General features: G+C 55.1%; 1 protein-coding gene across 1 annotated transcript in view; it reads right to left on the bottom strand.

The window, feature by feature from the left end:
- LOC116741928 (cadherin-23-like) overlaps window positions 1-22,731 on the bottom strand; it is a 334,451-nt gene that overhangs the window by 7,891 nt on the left and 303,829 nt on the right. Inside the window, exons 16-23 of the mRNA XM_032609100.1 lie at window positions 22,359-22,464; window positions 20,636-20,763; window positions 16,135-16,207; window positions 14,118-14,234; window positions 9,868-9,980; window positions 8,352-8,459; window positions 1,996-2,185; window positions 1,544-1,689 (exon numbers count right to left, since the gene is read on the bottom strand). Coding sequence (XP_032464991.1) covers window positions 1,544-1,689; window positions 1,996-2,185; window positions 8,352-8,459; window positions 9,868-9,980; window positions 14,118-14,234; window positions 16,135-16,207; window positions 20,636-20,763; window positions 22,359-22,464 — 981 coding nt within the window. The remainder of the gene's footprint in view (window positions 1-1,543; window positions 1,690-1,995; window positions 2,186-8,351; window positions 8,460-9,867; window positions 9,981-14,117; window positions 14,235-16,134; window positions 16,208-20,635; window positions 20,764-22,358; window positions 22,465-22,731) is intronic.

The raw sequence follows: 22,731 nt of genomic DNA, 5'->3' as shown, positions 1-22,731 counted from the left end.
AATGCTTTCGATGACGGGGGGCTCACTACTTCCAATTTGTCTGCACACAGCTCTAATCCCTGGGGTAAGTTCTTCTGCACATTCAGCAGAAATCATTATTGGTTGAGGTTGTAGAGGGCACCTGGGGAACCGCTGAGCTTGGGTCAGAGCCCTCTTTCTGTATCTGAAGACAGTTTCCCAGTTAAATGCTCCCAGCTCCTCCCACCATCTTCTCATGACTCTGAGACAGTTCCTCTGTGAACTCAGAAGCTGTGCTGGTGGGCATTTCCTTCCTCTGCTGTCTCTGAGCCCTGGAGAACCAGGTCTCGGGGCTCATCGGCTCTCTCGCCAACCTCCCTCCTATTTGGGGGACTTCTCAGGGACTGGCTGCTGTTCCCTGGATCACAGCTCCCCCTGCTGGGGGTTTGGGGAGAATGTTCTGTTGGAGAGAGTGAATGCTCCCTGGATCCTTAATCTCCTTTTACAGACGAAGAAACTGAAGCACAGTGGGCCTGCAGGGCATGGCCAAGGTTAACCCTCCTGGCATCCATAGCAAATGGGGTCAGGCTAACCCTGTGCCACGGGCTCCCGCTGTCTCTAGGGTATAAACCCTCACGATAGACACATAAATCACGAGCACATCGGCTACTGTGTATCTCCTGCAATCCAAGCTCCAGGTGGCTTACACAGGTGTCTGATTGAATCCCCACAGCACAGCCAGCCAGGTACTCTTCTGATCCCCATTTCACAGGTGAGAAAATTGAGGCCCAGAGAGGTTAAATAGTGTGCTCCAAGTCACCCAGCACACAGGGGGTGGAGTTGGGACCCACACCCATCTTGGTCGTACTCCAAAGCCCATCTCAACTTTTAGGGCTTTCCAGTGTTTCTAAATAGCCCCAGTTAGGGCATCACCTCCCCTCAACCTGGACCTTCAGGGCCTCCCTGACCAGAAGGGTGATGAAGCAGGAGGCAGAGGACCCAGGTTCAAGATCAGGCCCTACCCCTTCTTGGCTACAGGGACTTGGGAAAGTCTCTATAAGTCTCCTGAAAAGTGGGGGAATCCACCCACTGTGTGGCGCTGCCTTGGGGTTTACAGGAGAGCACAGGAGAGAGGGGGCTGCCCATGGAGGCGGGATGCCTGGGCTACACTCGTCTGACCTTCTTTGTGTTCTAGAACCACCTATAGGCATGAAGTGCTGAGGGTCTTGGGCCAGCCCTCCACAATCGGGCCCTGAGAAACTGATTTGGCTTCCTAGAATTCTATTCTTTGTCCCCCTCCCTCCCTCTACCTTTAACCATCTCCTGTGGTGCTTTCCCTTCCAGACCCAGCTCAAGCCCCTCCTCCTTCAGGAAGCCTTCCACTTCCATCTCTCAGAGTGCTGGATCTCCAAGTCTGGTGTGGATTGTGTCCCGTCTGATGGTCTCGGGCTGGCCTCCCCTGTCCCGCCCCTGCCAAGTGTCCATCACAAGGCTGGGCACACATAGCACCCACTGCTCCCTTGCTGGCTGGTTAGTGAGGGAGATGACAGAGAGCAGGCTCCCGGGACAGGAAAGGGAAACTCACCTGGTAGACAGAGACCCCCGCAGGGGTGCCTTCAAGCACCTCGGCCACAAAAGGCAGGTTCTGAAAGGTGGGGTCATTGTCATTGAGGTCCAAGAGGTTCACAAACACCGTGGCACTGCTGGTGGCGCTCAGAGGGGGTGTGCCACCTAGGGGGGCCGGGGACAGGAGAGGGAAAGAGGGGTGCAGGAGAAAAATGGGGGTGGAGAAAGGCGATTCAGTGGCCCTCCATCCCAGGGGCCCCTTCACGAAGCAGCCTGGGCCTTGCACCCCCAGCTCCCTCTGCCCTCTGCAAGGGCTGGGTCACAACTGGGAAGTGGGTGTCACTCCACTCTTAGTCATCAAGACACAGCCCTCCCGGGTCGGCCCCAGGACGCCCAGAAGACATGCCACTGGGGGAGGTCCCCAGTTCACTGAGTGTCAGGGGCCACAGCCCAGGCGTGAGGGGCACGTACAGTCTGTGACAGAGACGATGATCTTGCGCATCAGCTCCGCCTCGTGGGGGTCGGGGTTCTCCCGGTCCAGCATGATGTGGGTGGTGCGGATCTTGCCCGTGCTGCTGCTGATGTGGTAGAACTTGTTGGGTGGCTGGATGCTGTACACCAGAGTGCCATTCTCCCCCAGGTCTGGGTCAATGGCCACCACCTGCCCGGGAGGAACCGACCCCTCCACTGAGCCCAGGCCAGGGAGGGGGTCTCTGTGGCCCGGGCTGCCCGCCGGGTTGTCTGAGCTCACACACTGGTCCCAGGCACCCCACTGTCTGGGAACAGGAGGTATTCTCACTCAAACTTGGGAAGTGGGTCTCCCTCCTGGCTTCAGCAGGGGGATCTCTGGGGGGTGGGGAAGCAGGAGGTTCAGAAGATGAACCAGCGCTGGAAGTCCTGGGCTTCCTGGCTTCTCCATCCGCTGTTTTGACTTTAGGTAAGTCCCTTTCCCCACCCAAGACTCGACTTCTGATCTGTAAAAGCAACACTTAGCACCCGATAGCGTATAGGAGGCTCCCCGAACCTCACAGACACCAGGCCTTCTCTACCTACCGTGTCAACAGTCTTACGAGGAGGACGCCTATAATTAAGCCCATTTCACAGATGAGGCACAGTGAGTCTCCCAAAGTCTCCCAGCCAGGAAGTGGCTCTAGGTCCCTCCGGCAGGAAACACGGCCACCGTCCTTGCTTTTCAGACATGTGGGGTAACATGTTCGTGGAGCTTTTGGGGGAGGAGTCCCTGTAGCTCATGACCATGGAACTCTTCAGGGTGGGGGCTGGGAAGGGTTGGGGAGTCCAAATCCTTGGCTGGTCTTTTGAAAGGATTTGAAACCACAGATTTGGGGAACCGGGTTCCTCATCATCAAACCCTCTCTTCTTCGCTTTGGAGCTTTAGATTGTGAGGCAATTTGAAAAGAACTGGGCCTCTTGTGACACCAAGGATGACAGGGCATGGGAAGGGAGCCATGGATAAGTCCCCTGGTCCGGAGGGTGGGCCAATCATGGGGCTGGGGATAGGGGAGGCTGGAGGAGGGAGAGGCCTGAGTTTCCCTGAAGGGGAACGCCATCCCCGAGAAGGGGGTGGGTCTCAGGACAGGGGCCCCAGACACTCTGGCCCCTTTAAGTTTCCAGCCCCTCCCCATGAAGGGAACAGCCTCACTGCTGACCTAACCCAGAGCAACAAACCCTGCAGCCCATTCTCTCCCAGGTCCCCACGCCCACCAATCCCCTGCTCTGTAGGAACTTCTCTACCATCCACCTCCCACAAGGGGAAAGCAGAGCTCAGAGAGGCATGGGCCAGCCTCAGTGTCAGACAACACCAGCCTTGGAGCTGACTCAGTTCCCACCCCAGACAGCAGTGGCACCCACCCCTCCGCTCACCCCCAACCCTGGCTGCAGGGGCCACTGCAGCACCAGAGGTGGACAAGATCAATGGCGGGTGGTGACCGCAGTCCCAGGGGCCGCATCAGGACGGTGTCATTCTTAACTCCAGAACACATGGCGATGACAGCCTGGCCTTGTCAGCTCCTTCATCTTACTTGATGTGGGGTCTTTTGTGCTTTGGCAGCAGAATCTGTCCCTCCTCTGGCTTAATCCTCAGCTCGCGGTGTCTCAGGGGCCATTAGACCAGAACAGACAGATGGGTTGGCCTGCTGAGGGTGCCCATCTGCCCCCGGGCCCCAGGGAGGTCAGGGAGAGAGGCCAATGTTGGCGCTGAACCCCGAGCCACTCCGGGCCCCTCTTCTGCTTCAGAGAGTGGGACGTGGCTCTACTCCCACCCCAGCTGCTCAGCCCATCTCCTCCCTTCCCAGCCTTGCTGTGCCAACGGGGTTGGGGGAGGCCCCAGCCTTCCAGGCCTGAGGAGCCCTCACTGTGCTGCGGGCATGGTGCTCAGTTTCCCCGCCTCTATAATGGGGACCCAATCACCCCTGTATCGACAGCAGGGGACAAGGCTCTCCTGGTATCATTTCAGCCAGGCAAAGTCATCCCACTGACGGACAGAGGAGACCAGCAAGCCCTGTGTTTCTACAATGCTCCTCTCAAGCTAGAGGAGGGAGATAGCTTTTATTCCCATTTTTCTGGATAGGGAAACTGAGGTACAGAGCAGTTAAACCACCCGTTCCAGGGCAGCAGCCTGTTGCTGACTGTGCTGAGATACCTTCCACTACCCGAGTGCTGGGGTGGGGGTCCCTTGGGCAGCTGCTTCCAAGTGACCATGGTTGGGGGTGGGCACTGACTCTTGGCCCCTTGGCCCACTCCCTGGTCATGGGATGGGGGCACAGGAGAAGGCGGTGGGCTGGGACCCCTCCTGCAAGCTCCCTGCTGGGCGATTGTATAGAATCTCACCACTTTCCCCTCATTATTTCCCATTTTATGCTCGCCACTTTTCTCCTGGCCTGACGGGGAATAATTCTCTTCCTCTCCCCTCTCTTTTATTTTGCTGGAGGGCTTTGAAAGGCTCTAAATCAATGCCTATCAGCCAGGTCCTTGAAGGAGGCTGCAGGAGCGGGGAGGGAGAGTTGGGCCAAAATCTCACTTGCAAACAGAGAACGGCCACTCTGCAAGCTCACGCCCGTGTGGGTGGACACCCGCGGTGCACATGTGCACACAGACACCTCCCTGGTCAGCTCCCGGTGCACACGAATATGGCACATGATCGTCTGCACACAGCTCTGAAAAAAAATCACTGGAATCACCCTGCACTTCAGACACCAGGGGCAGTGGCCAGGGCTCCCTCTGGAGGGGCCCTTGGTCACACACCCTAGTCTCCCTCTGACAGGGAAGACTCAACCCCACCTGGTGGAGTGGAGAGCCAGGTAGGGTGGGGATGAAAGGCGAACAAGTTCATCAACAGCTCTCATTCACAAATACTGAACCCTTACAATGTGCCTGGCACTGTGCTAGGCACTGGGGCTCAACAGTGAACAAGACAGATGTGATTCCAGCAGCGGGGGCAGCTGATGGCGACAACAGCTGTCATTTGCTGACCACTCACCGTGTGCCAGGGTACTTTGTGTATTTTGGCTCATTAAGTATGACTACAACTCTACCAAGTGAAGAATTTATCCCCGTTTTCTACTTGAGAAGGTGGGAGCACAGAGAGGTTAAGTTACTTGCCCAAGGTCACACAGCTGGTAAGTAGTATGGCTGGAATTAGAGCCCAGACATTTTGGTACCAGAGGCGCCCACTTAATCACTGAGCTATATTGCCTCTTAATAAGCAAGCAACCTAACTAACAGATAAACACGGATTGTGTGGCCATCTCTGAAAGAAACGGAGTGCAGAGAGGTGGCATTTTGAGCTGGGACAGATGGAGGAGAATGAGCCAGCCATGGGAAGAGCAGGGGTGGGGAGTAGAGGAAGAAGGGCACCCTGCGGGGGCAGGAAGAGCTTGCGCAGAGGCTCCAAGGTGGGAAAGAGTTCACCAGGTTCAGGAAACTGAAAGGTGTGTGTGTGTGTGTGTGTGTGTGCGCGTGCGTGTGTGTGTGTGTGTGTGTGTGTGTGTGTGCGCGCGCACACGCGCGCGCGCGCGCGGTGGCTCTGAGAAGGCAGGTGGGAGATGAGTCAGGAGGTAGGCCAGTTTCTGTTCAAATATCACCTCCCCCTTGATGTCACCTCTGGGTTAGCTGTTCCCTGCCTGAAGCCCACTTTTCTCACACCCTACGTCACCCAGGGCCGTTGTGAGGCCTTAGAAGGCCCCAGGGGGCCCCCTCAAAGGTATTACAATGTACCCATGTATATATGCGTACATACATTTCACGGCTATAAAATCTGAAAGAATTTTTATGACTATTCCTTTTGAAATTATTTTGCTATGACAAGCTCAGTTAATGTGGGCTTAATTTCTGCCATCCTAACAATCATCACACATAACTGGGAATTCCAGAAAATCAAACCCACAATTTGTCCTCACATGCAATGAAATTTTTACACACATTAAATAGCGTCATTTCTAAGGTTGTCACAACATGTTTGGCAGATGTTTAATATAACAAGCTTTAATTCTGATTCTGCTCTTTTCTTTTTGAAATTCTGAGTCATTAACATTTTTTTTTTTCAGGGCTCAAACACTACCGTGAATCACCGAAAAGCTGAAGTCCCCCATCCCTGTGGCTGCCCCAAGCTGGGGGAGGAACGGCCATATCCTCTCTACACTCAGGGATGGACACACATGTCCATCTCCCCAGAGTTAAGGTGGGGCAGATCCTGTGGGCCAGGTGGGTCCAGTAAGGACTCTGGCTTTTACACAGGGTTAAGGTGGGAACCAGTGGTGGGTTTGAGCCTAGGAGTGACACCGAGCTCCCTGAAGGCAGAGAGGAAACTTGCTGCTTCCCGTACTCCTGCCAAGCACAGGGTCTGGCCCATAGTAGGTGCTCACTGAAGGTTTGTGGAGGTTTCCTGGGGAGTGAGGGGGCACTGGGCAGCAAGCCCCTGGCCCACTGTCCTTACATGCTCATGGCTCAGAGGATGTGAGGAAAGGCTGGCGACCCGGAGAAGGCTACTGGGGACCTGATCTGGGAACTGCCCAAGGCCAAGTGCTGTCCCAGCCGGGCCGATGGCAGGCGGACTCTAATAATGGCACTCCTGGTTGCTGTTCCACGCAGCCACATTCTCTCCTCAGTTCCCTCTGGGAGCCATTTCTCAGTCACGTAAAGCAAAGGTAAGAGTTGACCAGACAGGTGTTCACAGGTGAATATTCTGCCCCAGCTCTTGGGGTCTCTGGCGGGGGCTGCCCTAGTCTAGACCCTAGTGTACATGAGGTGGCAGCGGAGAGCGCCCATCGGATCTGTAGCCCTAGAGAGCACAGAGGAAACGGCCTAGGGGAGTGGTTGCCAAACCTGGCTCTGAGCTGGAAGGACTCTCCCAGTCTGGGGCTTTGAGAAAACACAGATTCCAGATCCCTACCCCGCCCCCCCACCCCCGCCCTACAGGAATCCTTGCAAGGAGGACCCGCCCACGAGTCGAGAGTCATTCGGATTTTGAACTTGTACAAAGGAAGACAGGACAGATGTGATGGCCATCTCTCTCTCTGTCTCTCTCTGTCTCTCTCCTCTCTCTCTCTCTCTCTCTCTCTCTGTCCTTCCTTCCTTCCTTCCAGGCTGACATCCTCTCCCATCTAGACCAGGTGGACCTTGTCACTACCGGCTGTGGTTGATGTGGTGTGGGGCAGGGAGGCTAGGCATCACCACCCCAAGGTTGCTTGCACTCAGTGTGGGGCAGCCTTCCTGGAGAGCTGGATATGAAAGTTACCATCTCTTCTCTCATCCCACCTGAGTTCTCCCGTTTTTCGGGACCTGGGCCACCTGTCAGAGCACCGCTGAGCCAACAGAGGGATAAAGGCCAGGTGGGACCTGGGTTTCAGTCCTGACACTATCTCTTACTATCTTACTAGCTCTGCGACCTTGGGCAAACCCCTCAAATGCTAACTCTCCATTTTCTCCATCATACAGTGGAAGCAAGGAATCCATCTGCCACGTGGGACCACACATGCACAGCATCTGGCATGTCCCAGCAGGGTTGCCGTAATCTGTCAGGTTCATGTCTATCACAGGGCTGGCTGGCGTCTGTGGGGCCGGACATCTGGGGAGAAGCCTCCCTGAATGAGGCCAAACGGGGCACAAGTATGAGGGGGAAAAGAAAGCCTCACAAATGTGAATCCCAGAGCAGAGTGGATCGAGTGGGGTGCTCAAGCCTGGCTTTGCTCAGCTTCCTCAGGACTCTGCTCTCCCTTCTGGACGCCTTGAGGGTTTTGGCTGTGTCTCCCCTCCCCTACCCTGAGTCACATTCCCTGCACGCAGCACACACAGGAGCCTGTGAAAACCTGGACCATCCCGTGCCAGAAAGTCCCTGAACTCTGAACCCCTTGCTGGGGCAGCTCTGGGCCAGCTGACCCAGGCCGATGGCTGCAGTGATGGAAGTGGTGAAGGAAGGCTCTGAGGGCAGAGCTGAAGCTTGCGCGATCTGAGCGGGGGATGGCAGGTTGGGGGCTCTCCTGAGGGGGTGGCCGGAGTCCTAGGGTCTCAGTCCTAAGGGTGGCTACGAGCTGAACCAGCCCTAGCTCCTCTGGCACTGTCCTTGGGCTGCCTGTGCTCCTTTTGACAAAGCCCAGAGTCCACTGTCACTGAGGACTGTGTGAGGGCTTTCCTCCAACCTCTGACTACCTTGCACCATGCAAGAGAGCTTCTGGAACTCTGCTCCTAGAGCTGGCTCCAAGGGAAACATTAAGTCCATCAGCACCACACTGGCAGGTCCTTAGGGCTCACGTGGGAATGGCAGACACCCCGCGAAGGGCCGCCTAGCAGCTCTGCCTCCCACCGCCACTTACTGTGGTCACGTCAGAGTCTGGAGGGGTCATCTCCACCAGGTTGATGTAGTAGGGAGCGTCCTTCCATCTGGGGTGGTTGTCATTGATGTCCAGGAGGGTGATGTTCACCTGCAAAGCCACAAGGGGCGCTGTGGGACGCGCCTAGCTGAGTTGTGCGAGGACAGTGCCCACGCTGGGGGACACACTCAGATGCCTATGGGGCGCCTTGGCATTAACTCCACCAGGTCCACCCGCTTTGGGGGCCTCGGGGCAGGGCCTGGGCTTTCAAGGACAGGAGGGAGCCAAGACCCTTCAGAGGGTTTAGGTGCTGTCCCATTAGGAGGCAGAGGAATGGATGCGATGACCCCTGAAATCGTTCCTGTGACTTGGGACTTGTTCTGTCCACCCCTAGTCTTGGCTGAAGGTGACCGACAGCATGCGGGAGGTTTGGGGTGGGGAACCTGATAGAATCCCTAGAGCTTCTCCCGTCAGTCTCAGCTACAAGCCAAGCAATTTCCCTGCTCACCTGCCCCCCAGGTAAATTATTTATAGAGCTCTGAGTCTTATTAGCAGGGGCCTCCCATGACTGAATAGGGCCCTGGGGATTTTTCAGCCAAGCGCCTGGCCGAGTGATAGCAACCCCAGCTCCTCTGGCTGGGTCAGGATGGGGGTAGCTGCTGTGGGGGGGGATGAGGACTAAAGGAGAGGTCAGGAGAGGGTTCCAGGTGGAGAGCAAATGAGGATAAGGAGGGGACCTGTCAGCTACTCTTCCTGTTTGCTCTCCCACAGAGGGAGTGTCTCACTCCCCCACCCTCTTCTGCAGCTAAGAGCTCAGTCAGGATCCTCAAATGGCTTTCCTCTAGCTTCCTACTCCTGGAGGCACCAAGGTCTTGGATGGGGCTCTGGGCCTTCCTGGGTCCTAATTGCTCATGGCAGGGAAACCTAGGCATCATTTCTCATCATCTCTTGCAAACCTAGGCTGCAAATGTAGGGGTGGGGTGGTAACAGGCTCCCAGAAACCCTCCAGGGCCCTGCTTCCTGCTCTGAGCCACTCTTCTGAGAGGAATACCTGTTCCGGCTTCTTGGCAGGTGCCAAGGCAGGAAGGGAACTATGGGGCTCATGCCTTCTTCCCAGCTGGTCTTTGGGGGCAGGAGAGAGAGTATTTGCTCCTCCGGAATGCCCCCATGTCCCAGGTGGGAATGCCTTATTTTTTTGGCCTCGCTGTGTGGCTTGCAGGATCTTTCCTCACCAGGGATCAAACCCGTGCCCCCTGCAGTGGAAGCACGGCGTCCTAACTACTGGACCGCCAGGGAATTCCTGGGAATGTCTTTTGTCCCATAGCTGTGGAGGCCCCAGGGCTGACCTTGGCTGACAATGAATTGGTACCTGCTACCCTCCCTCCACTCCCACAAGGCCTCACACTGCCTCAGGACACAAGCACCCAGGGGCCTAAGTGGTGCAAGCTGAAGATGAGCTGGGGGCAGCAGCCTGGCTGGCAAGTGGGGAGCTGGGGGCAGGGGAGGGCCAGGCACTCACAGTGGCGATGCCGGTTTTCTGGTTGTGGCCCACGCCCCCGTCCACTGCCCGTACGATGAGGATGTACTCAGACTTGGTTTCACGGTCCAGCAGGGAGGTGGTGGTAATTTCACCTGCAGGAGAGAGGGGTGCGTGAGAGAGGGTTTGGGTGGGCCAGGGAGGGATTGGGGAAGGAGGGAAAGAGCAAGTGTGCAAAAGAGAGACCCTTGCAAGATCCAGTGACCTCGCTGCACATGTGTGAATGTACAGGTGTGCATGGGGGGTGGTGAGATAGTGCTCACAGGAGAGAGGGCATAGCACCCATGCCTTGGGAACCCGAATCCCAGAGCTGGGCAGTATAACCCCGTGGGGAGGAGGTATTTTCAGATGTGGGAGAATCTAGGTTGATTATGGAGTTAGGGGCTGGAAAACAGGGCAGGAGGGACATTTGGCCTCAAGCTCAGTCACAAAGGACCTCTCACTTAGACTGCTGACATTACCTCACTGGCTTTATCAACTGGAACTAATTACCTAAATTCCCTGTGCTTCAGTTTCCTCATCTGGTTAAAAAGGAACAATAATAGGGCCTACCTCATAGGATTGTTATGGGATTAATTCACCTAATTTAGTTGTAAAGCTTAGAGCAGCACCTGGCACTGTTTATTCACATGGTCACAGAAATACAGCAACAGGACTGAAACACACCAAGTGCTTCACGCATGTTCCAACTTGCGGCTCATTCTAGATAGCTCAACCTACAGCGCACTGAGATTTAACAGTTATAAAATAATTTCCTTAATTACCTTGTACGTGACATAATTATAATGCCTTGAATTTTCTTTAGTGTATAAACAAGTTATTCTATTAAATATAAACATTTAAAATAGACCATAATCTTCGTCAGCCTGTTTTGGGTTTTTCTTTGTATTTTGGTGTAATTAAAGTGTGGAAGTCATCTGGCAGTGGTGTGACGGTAAATGTTTGACAACTGGCTCCCCAAAGGAAAAAAAAATGGTATTTGCTGATTTCCATAGTTATAAATATTACCACCAGGGCCTTTTTTTTTTTTTTTTTTTTTTGCAGTACGCGGACCTCTCACTGTTGTGGCCTCTCCCGTTGCGGAGCACAGACTCCGGACGCGCAGGCTCAGTGGCCATGGTGCACGGGCCCAGCCGCTCCGCGGCATGTGGGATCTTCCCGGACCGGGGCACGAACCCGTGTCCCCTGCATCGGCAGGCGGACTCTCAACCACTGTGCCACCAGGGAAGCCCCCAGGGCTCATTTTAAGCTGCCCACTTGATGGCATTGAACCTGGAGTTGGGAAGAGATGTATACAGTTGGCTCTCGTGAGTAGGTGTGAGCCAGCACAAGCCAGCTTCAGTACAGTACAGTAGCCAGGTCATCTACCATTGCACGTGGGCCACAGGAAAGAGCCGATGCTTTGAGGACAGTGAAGCCCAGATCTGAATTCTGATTATGGCCCTTTCCAGATACTTGGCCTTGGAAAAGTCACTTAATTTCTTTGAGCCTCAGTTTTCTCATGTGTAAAAGAGAGATCAGTATGCTTTCAAGTAAGAGCTTTGGAAGGATTAAATAACTCTAGGTGAAGTTCCCAACACTCAGAAAATGCTCATTTCCTTCCAAAGGACAGTGAGGGTTCTCCAAGGGCAGGGACTGTGTGCTATCCCCCTTGCCTGAGCTGTGTGACCTGGGGCAGGTTACTTAAATTCTTTGTGCTTGATTTATTCTACCATAAAATAAGGGAGTGGGGCCAGTGGTCCCTAGGACTCTTTCACTCTCAAATTTCCCTTCCTGCCATGCTGGCCCGTCTCTGGCCTGTGCAGGGTTGAGAAGGGAGCTGGGGGTGGTGCTAAAGCCAGGAACAAAAGCCTGACAAAGGTCTGCCCACAGAGCCACGCTCCTTGCTGGGGTGGTGTCAGTTAATTGGCAGCATGAGGAAGAAGTTAAGCTCTAAGGGCTTCCCTGGTGGCACAGTGGTTGAGAGTCCGCCTGCCGATGCAGGGGACACGGGTTCGTGTCCCGGTCCAGGAGGATCCCACATGCCGCGGAGCGGCTGGGCCCGTGAGCCATGGCCGCTGAGCCTGCGCGTCTGGAGCCTGTGCTCCGCAACGGGAGAGGCCACAGCAGTGAGAGGCCTGCGTACCGCAAAAAAAAAAAAAAAAAAGAAAGAAATTAAGCTCTAAAAAGTTTTAAACATGAACTTGTTGGCATGATAGATGGCTCCTCCTGTCTGGGAAATTAGATCCAATTAAGGCCACCTTTGTGGAGCAGGCCTGGCTAATTTGACCAAGGTGCTCAGAGGAAAACGCTTACACCTTTAGAGCTGAAGGAGCTGTGCGTATTAAGGCAGCAAGAAAATGTCCATGTCATTATTAAAGGCCCTGGGGTGGAGATGAAGTCCCTGACTGGGAAGGCTGGGTAGGTGCTGAAAGGTCAGTGTGCCCGCCATTGTATCTGGGGGTGGCACGCGGCTCTCCACGGCTTTATAGAATGGAGTGTTGAAAGTGTGGGCTCTGGAGTTGGAAGTTCAGGCTCTGCGAGTCCTCAGTCAAGTGACTTTAACCTCTCCTATGCTTCAGTTTCCTTGTATGGAAAATGGGGATGCTGTGAGGCTAGTACCTGCCTCAGAGTGGCGGTGATGCTGGTCAGAGCACTTAGAACATTGCTGAGCACGCAGTTAATATCCGTTAACGATATCCCTCTGAGCTCCCTAGAAACGCTGGCTCGCTGAGGGTGGAGGCTCCTGAGAGCAGGGAGGGAGGCACCTGTTTTGTCAGAGGTGGAAAGTGAGGCTCAGGATAGCCCTGGGTGTGTTCAGTCTTTGTACATGTCAGCGCCAGCCACCTGCTCCCCAAGCTTCCAGGAAAGGGGGATGAAAGAGAGATTGCAAGCAGACTTTGAGCAGGGAGGCATGAATAACAGGAAGACTCGATGCCCTGCTGGGCCACCGATCACCTGTGACAGGGATGGCCGGTGTTCGTCAAAGATTCCTGCTCCCCTCCCAGGCCAGAATGATTGCTGGGGAGGGGCTGCCAGTCCAGGGACTATGATGTTTCCCAAGCCTTCCTTGCATCTAGGTGGGGCCATAGCTTGGTTCTGGCCAACAGGATGTGGGCACAAGTGATGTATGTTACCTCCAGGCCTGACCCATAAACATCTCCTTGCACAAGACCCCATGTTCCCTTTTCCTTTCTGCAGTGACCTGGGAGCCACAACATGGAAGGGGCCTGGGTCCCAGAATCATCATGTGGAAGATGGTCCCCTGAACACAGCACTGGACTGCTGTGTAAGTTAGAATTTCTATTTGTGCTAAGCCACTGAGGTTTCAGGGTTTGCCTGTTTGGCATCTACAAGTTCCCTTACCCAATACACAAGTGGGTACTTGGAAGTGGGGAGTCTTGCATGCCCACTAAGCTGACTTGGAACCCTGTGAGGGTGACACCACGTCTTATTCCATCCTGTTCCCCAGCATAGCACCTGGAGGGGAACAGGCCCCCACTGATATCTGAATGAAGGTACGAATGAATATCGGGGGCCTCCCATTCCTTCCAGCTTCTTTTAGAATGCTGGGTTCTCTTATCGCATTTTTCTGCGCCTCTTCCCTCCCTGCCTCAAGGAGGAGAGAAAGCTAGAGGGAGGCGTATGGAGAAATGAGGAAGAAAGGAGAGTTACATGGGCTGAGCAGGGAGCTGGGAATGGGGGCCCCAGGGTGAAAAGACCAAAGAAAATAATGGTAATAACCTAACTTTGTGAGCACTTACTACGTGCCAGGGACTACTCTGAGTTCTCTATAATGACCCACTGAATTCACACAACAGCCCCGATCTGCGCATCCTCTGTAGGTGGGGACCTGAGGCACACACCATGTTAGGAAGAGGAGCCAGGATTCAAGAATGAGGTCTGCAGGTGAGAAGGGAGACACTTAGGCTTGCAGAAAGGTGTCCCTGAAGAGCAGTGGGTTAGCCAGATATTGGTAAAATGGAACACATTTTAAACATAACAGGGCTCTTCATCACTGAAAGACATTCTCTGGTGAATGGATGAACGTTGTGATTTTTTGTGTGTGGGGTAAGCTCAGTAATCTCACACAAATGCATATTTCAGGGATAAAACCAGGTGCTCAAAGCAGACTTGCTCAGAAACACGGGTCTCCTGTGAAAGGGAGGAGACGCTGGCCCAGAGGCCGGTCCCCAGGCTGAGGACGGAGCGTCAGCCTGAGGTGCAGAGGACGAGGGCCACAGGGGGCTCACCTGAGCGGGCGTTGATCCGAAACTGGAAGGAGCCCTCCAAGGAGTAGATGATGGACTCCTGACCGTACTCCCGGGAGCGGTCCAGGTCCGTGGCGTTCAGGAAGAGCACCGTGGCTCCTTGCGGGAGACAAAAGGAGTGGGGTGCTGCTCACCGTGGGCTCACAGCCCCAGGCTCCGGGGGCAGGACGGGGGCACAGGCCCAAGGGGAAGGAGCCCTCAGGAGGTAGGAAGCCTGCCGCTGGGGAGACCCAGGGATGAGAGTGGGCTCAACCGCCTGTTCCCGTGGCCCAGGTTCCTGGGCTGTGCGGGGACAAGGCTCCATGGGAGGGGGTGGAGCCTGGGATGGATCCGGTCCTCCCCCTCCGTCCCCACGACTCAGTCCTGGCCCAGCCTCAGAGGGTGCACCACCGCCCCACCCCATCCCTCCCTGCCTGGTCACCATATTAAATATGCCCAGATGGACCAGCTTTGACTTTGACTCAAAAAGAAATGAAGCTCCATATTAAATGACTCTACATTTATTGCATTCAATTTTGGTCTTATTTTACCTTGATCACAAGGAGAATTTATCAGGGTTTTTATTTTCTCCTTCATGTCCGGTTAAGGCCCTCACCTTCATTTCCATCTCTGTGAAATCCTGGGTCAGGGGGCCAGCCTTGCCAGCTGCCTGGCCAGACTCTGAGGGCAGTGTGTCTTGTAGCCGTGCCTGCCAAGGCACTCAGCCCCCGCCTGCCACCCAGCTGCCAGCTCTGGCAGGGTGGCGAGGAGGGTCAGTGTGTGGCCTTCTAGAGTCAACACAGCCAGGCTGGAATCTGGTAGCACCTCTGGCAACTGCCTTAACTTGTCTGAGCCTTAGCTTCTTCCTCTGTTAAATGGGTCTAACTATAAAGCCCAACTTGTGGGGTTGTTGGCGAGGATCCCAAAGGATAAAACACGCGGGGCACAGGCCTGGCCCACGGTAGCTCCCACCGAACTGCAGACCATGGTTACTATTATGCTGATGGATCGATAGTCCCAGGGGGTGTGAGGGGCCAGGCAGGGGGCTGTGGACAGTCAGGTCATTCTGGGCCTCTCCAGGTAGCCATGGGGCCTCTGATCTGACTCTCAGTCCTGTCCTGAGCAGGACAGGTACCTTTGCCCTGACACACTCCTTTATCCCAGCATACTCAACTTGGAAGAGGACTAAATGCCATGATGAAGGTCTCTCCTTGTCAGAGGCTCTGGGGGTGATGGGGAGTGCAGGGGGCTGCTTCAGAGTGATATTCTCCAGGGGATGCCTGAGACTGGGATGGGTAAAGGTGAGCTGGGCACAGTCTGGCACCTGCCCAGCAAATCATCAGATACCAGGAAGGTACCTGAAGGTTCTCTTTAGAAGGCCCTGTGATGCCAGGGAAAGTTACCTCTGATTTCACTGTCCCTGATTCCTCCAGCTGCTGCAGCAATTCCTGACATGAGAGTTTCCCCCACAGAACGTCCACTCTGGGTGTAAGGGTGAAGCTTCCGGCCTGCCCTGAGGACACAGCAGGTCCCCTGGAACCTGAGTGTGGAGCTGGTGGCCCTGAGTCTGCAAGCTGGGCCCTGGCACTCGAGACAGCCCAGGGAGGAGCCTCCCATTCTCGTCCTCACCTAGGAACACATGCCATCCTCCAAGGCGACCCCTTCGGCCCCTATGGGCCCTGGGACCGGCCTCATAGCCCTGTAAACTCAGAACTCTTTGCATACTCTTGTTTAACCAAGGTTGCTGAATTAATCATTGGTCATTATTCTCTTCCCTGCAGGAAAAGTAGCTGCAGGGGAGCAGCGACCAAGTGCCTAGCCGAGCAACTGCACACAGTAGGTGCTCTGTAAAGAACTGTGGGCTGGCAGACAACTGGACATCTCCAGAGGTTCCACCTGTCATTGGGAAACACAGGGAGGGCACGGGCCTCTGGCGATCGTGTGCAAGGTCAGGTTTTCATGCCGTCGGCGCCATGCCTGCTGGCCTCCCGCCTTCGTGCCTCCCCAGCCCAGGCCGTACCTGCCATGATGTTCTCCACCACGGATACGAAGTAGGCAGGCTTGCTGAAGGTGGGAGGGTTGTCGTTCTCATCCTGGAACAGAAGAGAGACACGTTGCAGGAGCCAGGGAGGCATTCGGGGCTGGTCGGCATCGCAGGCTGGCACCGAGGAGCTCTGGCCTCAACGTATAACCAGAGCCAGGTGGGGTGTCACAGGGTGGCCAGGTGGCCTCCTAGCTGGGCTACAGTTCAAGGTGGCAGGATAGGCTTTGGGGAAACATGTGGGGTCAGGAAGGGACAGTGATGGCCGGAGAGGTGGAGAATGAAGACAGCAGCTGGGACTGCCCGGGACTCCCAGCTCCCCTGGTTCTCCCTGCCGGTCTCTCGGCTGAACTCCGAGCTCCCTCCAGTTCTTGCACCCACACTCGGACCTTCCCACCCAGCTCCGCCAAGGTGACAGTGGAAGGTTCTAGGAACCCTCCTATCTTCTGCCTTCTAGAAACGAAGGGAGAAAGGAGTACCTCAATCCTGAAGTATGCAGTGGCAGGCAGGGGGCTCCCAGAGACTGAATCCTAGACCCTTCTGCACACACACAAGAACAACAGCTCCTCCACCCGCCTGGGCAAACCCAGCCCACCACAACCAGCTGCGGTTCTAGAGCAATCCCTCCTCTGGCCCAGCCCTCACAAGTGGCCAGGGGACGCTGCTGGGTCTACAGGCCGAGCCAGCAGGGTGGGCACGGGACACAGCCTCCGCCTCCGCCAGCAGCTGCTCCACAGTCAGGAGACCTTCCTACCCTTTATGACGCTCTCATCCTTACCAACTGTTTCTGCGGTCACCCCACAAGAGTTCCTCCCTGCTCCCCTCTTGGAGGAAGCCTCGCTGGCCCACCTGACTCAGCACCTCCTCCCCTTTCCCCAAAAGCCCAGCATGGAGCTCGGAGATCAGACTGGGTCGCAGCCCCCGGGGGAGTCTGAAGGCTTCAGTTCTCAGCCATGCAGGCTCCCAGGGCCTCCCTCCCCCAAGCACTGGGAGCCCCCTGAGAGGAAGGTCCCTGTAGCGAGTCACTCACTTCTGGCTGAGCACGTATGAAGAAGGAGGCGGCCTGACCGCAACCTTGTAAATCAACTATACTTCAGTAAAACGAATTTAAACAAAATTTAAAGAAGAAGGAGGTGGCCCGGTGTCTGGTTGCCCACCCCGTGGGACTTTAGAGAATCCCATCGTGCTGGGACTGTGGGTGGAGGAACACTCTTCTTCTCCCATCTGGCCCCTGGCTCTGGACCAAACACTGGTTCCCACTGACCTGTCCCTCTCTCCAGCCTCAGAGAACTGGTAGTGTGAGGCCCCAGCCCATGTCTGATGCCCCAGCAGCATGCCTGGGCATCCCTGGTGTGGGCACAAGTGCCTTAAACATATACGTATGTATCTATTTAAGCCTTCTGCTTGGCTGCACGGAACGGCGCGGAGAATGTCAGTGACAGAGCATGAGACAGAAACTTATTAGCGGTGATATTTCCCTGGACCCTGGCGCTGCATTCACTATTAGTTCTAATTCAGTGGCTCCCTCTACAAAAGCTTATTGTCCCCTAATGGGAAATCTACAAACCGAGTTCGACTTCTTTATTAAAAACCAACAAGCAGTGGATGAAAAGGAATCACCTGGCTCCGCTAGCCTTTTCAAGTGTGGTCCTTAGACACAAGTGACTACACCATCCCCAAACGCTGCTCAAGACATCATGCTCACTCACAGTCAAGGAGGCACTTTGTTGCCAGACCCGCCCTGCTGCCACGGGCAAGGGCAGACCTGGAAGGGGAGCGCAGGGTTCCTGCTGACCCGCATGACAGCTTTGAGGAAATCTGAAAACGGCGCCCCTTCCGTGGGGCTGAGGTCGCTCCAGGCCAGGGCACATGCTGGCTTTTGCTGAGAGGGGAGCGAGGTGAACTCCTGCCCCCACCTGCCTCTGCACATGGAGCCCCCGCTCCCTGCTATCAGCGGTGGAGGCTGAGGCTGCTCATCACTCTTTTATTCCCAGCGGATAAAAGGTTAGTTCTGTCCCTGGGCCATCCACCTCCTGCTCTGGCTACATGTGACGGGTTGAGGCAAAAAGAGAAAGAGGCCCTCCCCAGGTCCCTTCCTTAAGTGACCACAGGTTGGGACGTGGGCTGGGGTTCGGGGCAGTCCCTGGGTTTCAAGATACCACGAGGGCGGATCTTCGAAGGCCTTGCTACTCTAAGTGTGGTCCCCTGACCAGAAGTATCAGCGTCTCCTGGGAGCACGTTAGAACTGCAGAGCTTCAGCTCTTTCCCCAGACACACCAAATAAGAATTTGCATTTTAAGAAGATGCCCAGGGAATCCATATGAACTTTGACGCACACTGGTCTCAGTCACGTGAAGACTGGGATATCCAAGCCTCCAAGCCTAGGGCTGTGGTGGAAAGAATGTGAACCTAGGAGTCACACAGGTCAGGATTCAAATCCTAGCTTATTAGGATTGGAAGTAAATTCAAATGCCACTTACTAGCCAGAAAGTGAGGAAGGCACTGGTGACCTTGTACCACCTTATGTTCCCTCCCTGAGCCTCATCTGCTGAGTGGGATTGAGAGAGACTGTGTAACATTAAAGCAGTTGGCACAGTATGGAGCTAGAGACGTTTTAACTTCCGTTTGGTCAATTCTGCCTGCCCATCTCTGGGTGGCGTGGAACACCTCAACTCATTTCCCCAAACCTCCCCTACTCTCGTCCTCTTTCACTTCCATTTCCCTAAAGCCTAGAGAGGGTCCTTCTCTGCCCAGCTGAGTTGTCTGGAATTACCCTTGCACCAGAGGGCCCGGCGCACGCATGCTGATCTGTCCTATTAGCTGGGACGACAGCCCACCTTACCGGAGCCAGGTACCACCTGCAGGATCTCACTTAATCTTCCCAGTAGCATGAGGCAGTACCATGAGTGTCCCCATTCTGTAGATCAGGACACTGAGGCTCAGAGAGGACAAGAACCACAGGTCACGTGGCTACAGGGTGGCAGAGCTGGGTTTCAAAGCCATACGCCTCCCAAGCTGTGCTCCTGCCTCTATTCACAGTGTCCCTTTGTGGGGGGAGCAGGATTCACAGCTGCCTTCATATCCCCCCAGGACCTTCTACTGCACTGCGCACACGGGAGGAATTCACTGCTTGCTTGAGTAGAGCAAGATTCTGGTTGAAAGTGATGGGGGATGGGGGTGGGCGTCGGTCAGGGTTATAAGTGTGGCCAGGGTTAGCGGGGGGTTGGGGGCTGGGGTCAGGGTTGGGGCCACGTGGGGACGAATACCAGGACTTGTCCAGGATTAGCAGGGAGCGTACTCTGCTTCTCTGCTATCACCCTCGGCATTTCATGGTGGGACGTTGCAGGTTAAAGGCGGGCATGCGTTTGGGCTTCTGTGGATCTCCTCCTGGCCACTCCCTGGAGCCTGAAGTGCCAGATCTAGGGTCCCAAACTCTGACTTTCCATTACTGGACCTGGTTCTGCAGAGACTCTCCATCCTCTCCTACCCCGAAATGCTGCTCCCACATGCCCAAGCTGCAGGGCTCCCCGCAGGAATCACCCTCGACTTTTCCATCACTGCCCTGTCCTATTCCGTAAGCAAGTGGGGTGCCCTGTCCAGAGCTGGCCCTGGAGCCTTGGACTTGGGTTGAAAGGATGAGACTCATTAAAGACAGAAATAAGGCAGCACCAGAGGCTGTTACTGAAGCCAGCTGCGACAGGAAGGTCATCCATCAACCTGCTCTGGGCAAGATTTTGCTGAGTGTTTATCAAATCGCAGAGTATCTCCTAACCTGGCAATCTGATCGAATCCTTCTGGAGCCAGTAATGCACTAACTCTTCCATCAACACGTGTTCACCCTCTCCGCAGGCAGCAGCCTTTATGAGATGGGGGCGGGTGTCTTGAGGTGCGGCAGGGCTACTGTCAGACCATGATCTGCATTCCCGGGATTGCTGGGGGAGCTGCATGGGGTCAATGAACCAGGGTGGAGCTGGATTCAGCGACATAATTTCAGACACGGAAAGCACTAAGGTGTGCTTGCTATTCATGTCAGACAAGCTGTGGTTTGGTTTCAGGCTCTTTTAAATCTTCACAGGAATGGAAAAAGGAAGTGAAGAAGAAAGAGGGGACCAGAGAGAGAGACAGAGAAGATGACCTTCCATCAATTCCCTTGAACTTCACCGAATACGGCTATAAATGAAAGAATCAATGACATTTCCTCCCTGCTTGAGCCCCAGCTCCTGTTCCGCCTCAGAGGGTGTCCTGAGGTCCCTGAATGAAGTTAGAGCAGGACCACTGGGCTCTTCTTGGGTCCCAGGGCCCTGTGCCTTCCATGGCTGAGCTGCGAGGCAGTCTGCTAGCGGACAGCCTTTGGGACAGTCTGCTGAGTAACTCTCTGAGCTGTGGGGACAGCGGGTTCTGGCAGGGCCCCAATACTCTGGGAAGCACTCACCACCCCATATCCTGGAAGGGCAAGGCCAGTGCACCCCTGGGTACTTACAAACACCTCGACGGTGACAGGAACAGTGCTGTTCAGAGGCGGGTTGCCAGCATCCTTGGCCATGACCGTCAGATAAATCAGCCCATTGGGTATCTGTTCATAATCCAGGGGGCGGTTCACGCTGATCACTGAAATGACAGGGTAGGGCCCCAGGCCCTCTGTGAGTAGACTTTACATGTCCATCCAGCCACGGCTCCCCTTTGGGCAGAGAGGGTGTGGCTGGCTCAGCCTGAGCCAGCTCTGCCTTGTTTTCCCCTCCTGCCTCTGAGCTCCCGGAGCCCCATGGTCCTGACTTAGGTTTACTGACTGCCTGATCTGTGCCAGGTACGGTGTTGGGTCCAGCAGGTGGTAACTATTTGGGTGGTAACGTGAGCCCCACTTTACAGATGAGGAAACCAGGCTCAGAGAGGTTGAGTGTCTTCCCCAAAGGCACACTGCACATGCCTGGACTCTCACCATGAGTATCTTTCATGCTCGGCCATTGATTCTCAATTTGGGAGGGAAGATGTATTGGCTTGGGAGTGGGGGGCATGGGTAGTCTGCAAAGGCATTACCACAATATTAAATCGCCACTTTCTATGTGGAAAACAGAAACAAAATTGTTGCTTTAGTAATAGAAAACCCAAGGAGGGTTCCTCTAGCTGAGAAGGTGGTGAGGTGTGAGGGTGGGCAGAGGCATGGGACTGTTACGTTTTTAAGAGGGGGGACACAGATTTTACAGAGGCCATCAGGCTGTAGCACCCAGACCCAGGACTGCAGCTTCTCCAAGAGCATTTCTCTGACACAAATGTGGGGTGGGAGGAGGCGTGAGCACTGCACTCAGAGTCACCCAGTGCACATCTGCTCTGCCTTGGGGACACCTAGACCATCTCCAAGCATTAGGGAAGCTTCGCAGAGGAGAGGATGTCCAAATGAGCCCTAAAGCAAGCCAGAGGTTAAAGGGAAGCAGGGCAAAGGGACAGGGAGGAAGGGCTTTCCCAGCAGAAGGAACAGACTCTTCAAAGACGTGGAAGTGACCCCTGTAAGGGGTGAGAGTGTCAAGAAGTTCAAGGAGGTTGGATTCTGGTGGGGAGGCAGGTGCCGAAAAGCCACCAAGAGTCAGATCACAGGGCCTCCCTGGACAGCTTTGCTGTGTGACTTTGGGCAAGTCACCCCCCGTCTCTGGGCCCTAGTTGCTTCAACAAAAAAACCAGGTGGTCTCTTGGGATCTTGAAGCTTGAGGTTGTTGCTGCTATACCCTTCCTGGACTCACACTGTGGCAGGCAGGGCAAGGTCCAGAGTATGGAACTGTGCCTGGCCAAGCAGGGAAAGGCCATAGCCTGGAAGATCTGGGAAGTGGCCACAGCATGCCCAAAGGATGGGAAAACTTGGCTAAGAAGCCTCTACCTGGCTCCCCTCCCCCTCGCCACAGATATGGCCAGGCAGTCCTTCTTAATAGGAACCCCACACACTGTGGTGGTAACTTCAGATGCCTGACTGGCCACAGGCCTAAGACTCAAAGAAAGATCTGGCTGAACTGAGACACAGATCCTGAGCCTATGAAATGGTGACCCCATACCACGTGCTGCTCCAGATGACAGGAGCTGTGGGGCAGCTTCCCAAGTGGTCCAGGGTGTCTGGGAGACAGAAGGGCTCCCTCCGGAGACAGGTGTGATGTGCAACCCTGCTCCCACCTGCCAACCCTCCTCCCCAGGCTGGGCCCTCAGTCCCGCCCCACGCGTACCGGCATAACCCTCATACACGCGGATGTCGAAGTAGCTGCCAAAGGCGGAGGCATTGACTATGCTGTAGGTGATCTGGTTGTTGGGAGGAGAGTCTTCATCCGTTGCCTGGAAGGAAGAGGGCGGACAGGGCCCTTGAGCTTTCAGTGACCCTGGGGCCAGAAGAGGGCAGATGGGAGGGGAGGGCTGGCCCCTCTCTGAGCCCCCTTTTCTGGGTGATCCAGGCACCCCTTGTCCCTCAGCTGGAGGCTACTCTCTGGCTCCCAGCAGACACACCTCATGTTGGGGTGTGGAGGTATCCTGGGGAATCTAGAGGGCAGGCTGAAGGCCTGGAGGAACAGAGGAAGGCCAAGCCTTACCCAGAGGATGAAAAGG

The sequence above is a fragment of the Phocoena sinus genome, chromosome 16 (assembly GCF_008692025.1).
Source record: "Phocoena sinus isolate mPhoSin1 chromosome 16, mPhoSin1.pri, whole genome shotgun sequence".
NCBI lineage: Eukaryota > Metazoa > Chordata > Mammalia > Artiodactyla > Phocoenidae > Phocoena > Phocoena sinus.
The sequence above is the reverse complement of the archived record's forward strand: the minus strand, read 5'-3'. Positions and strand labels throughout refer to the sequence as shown.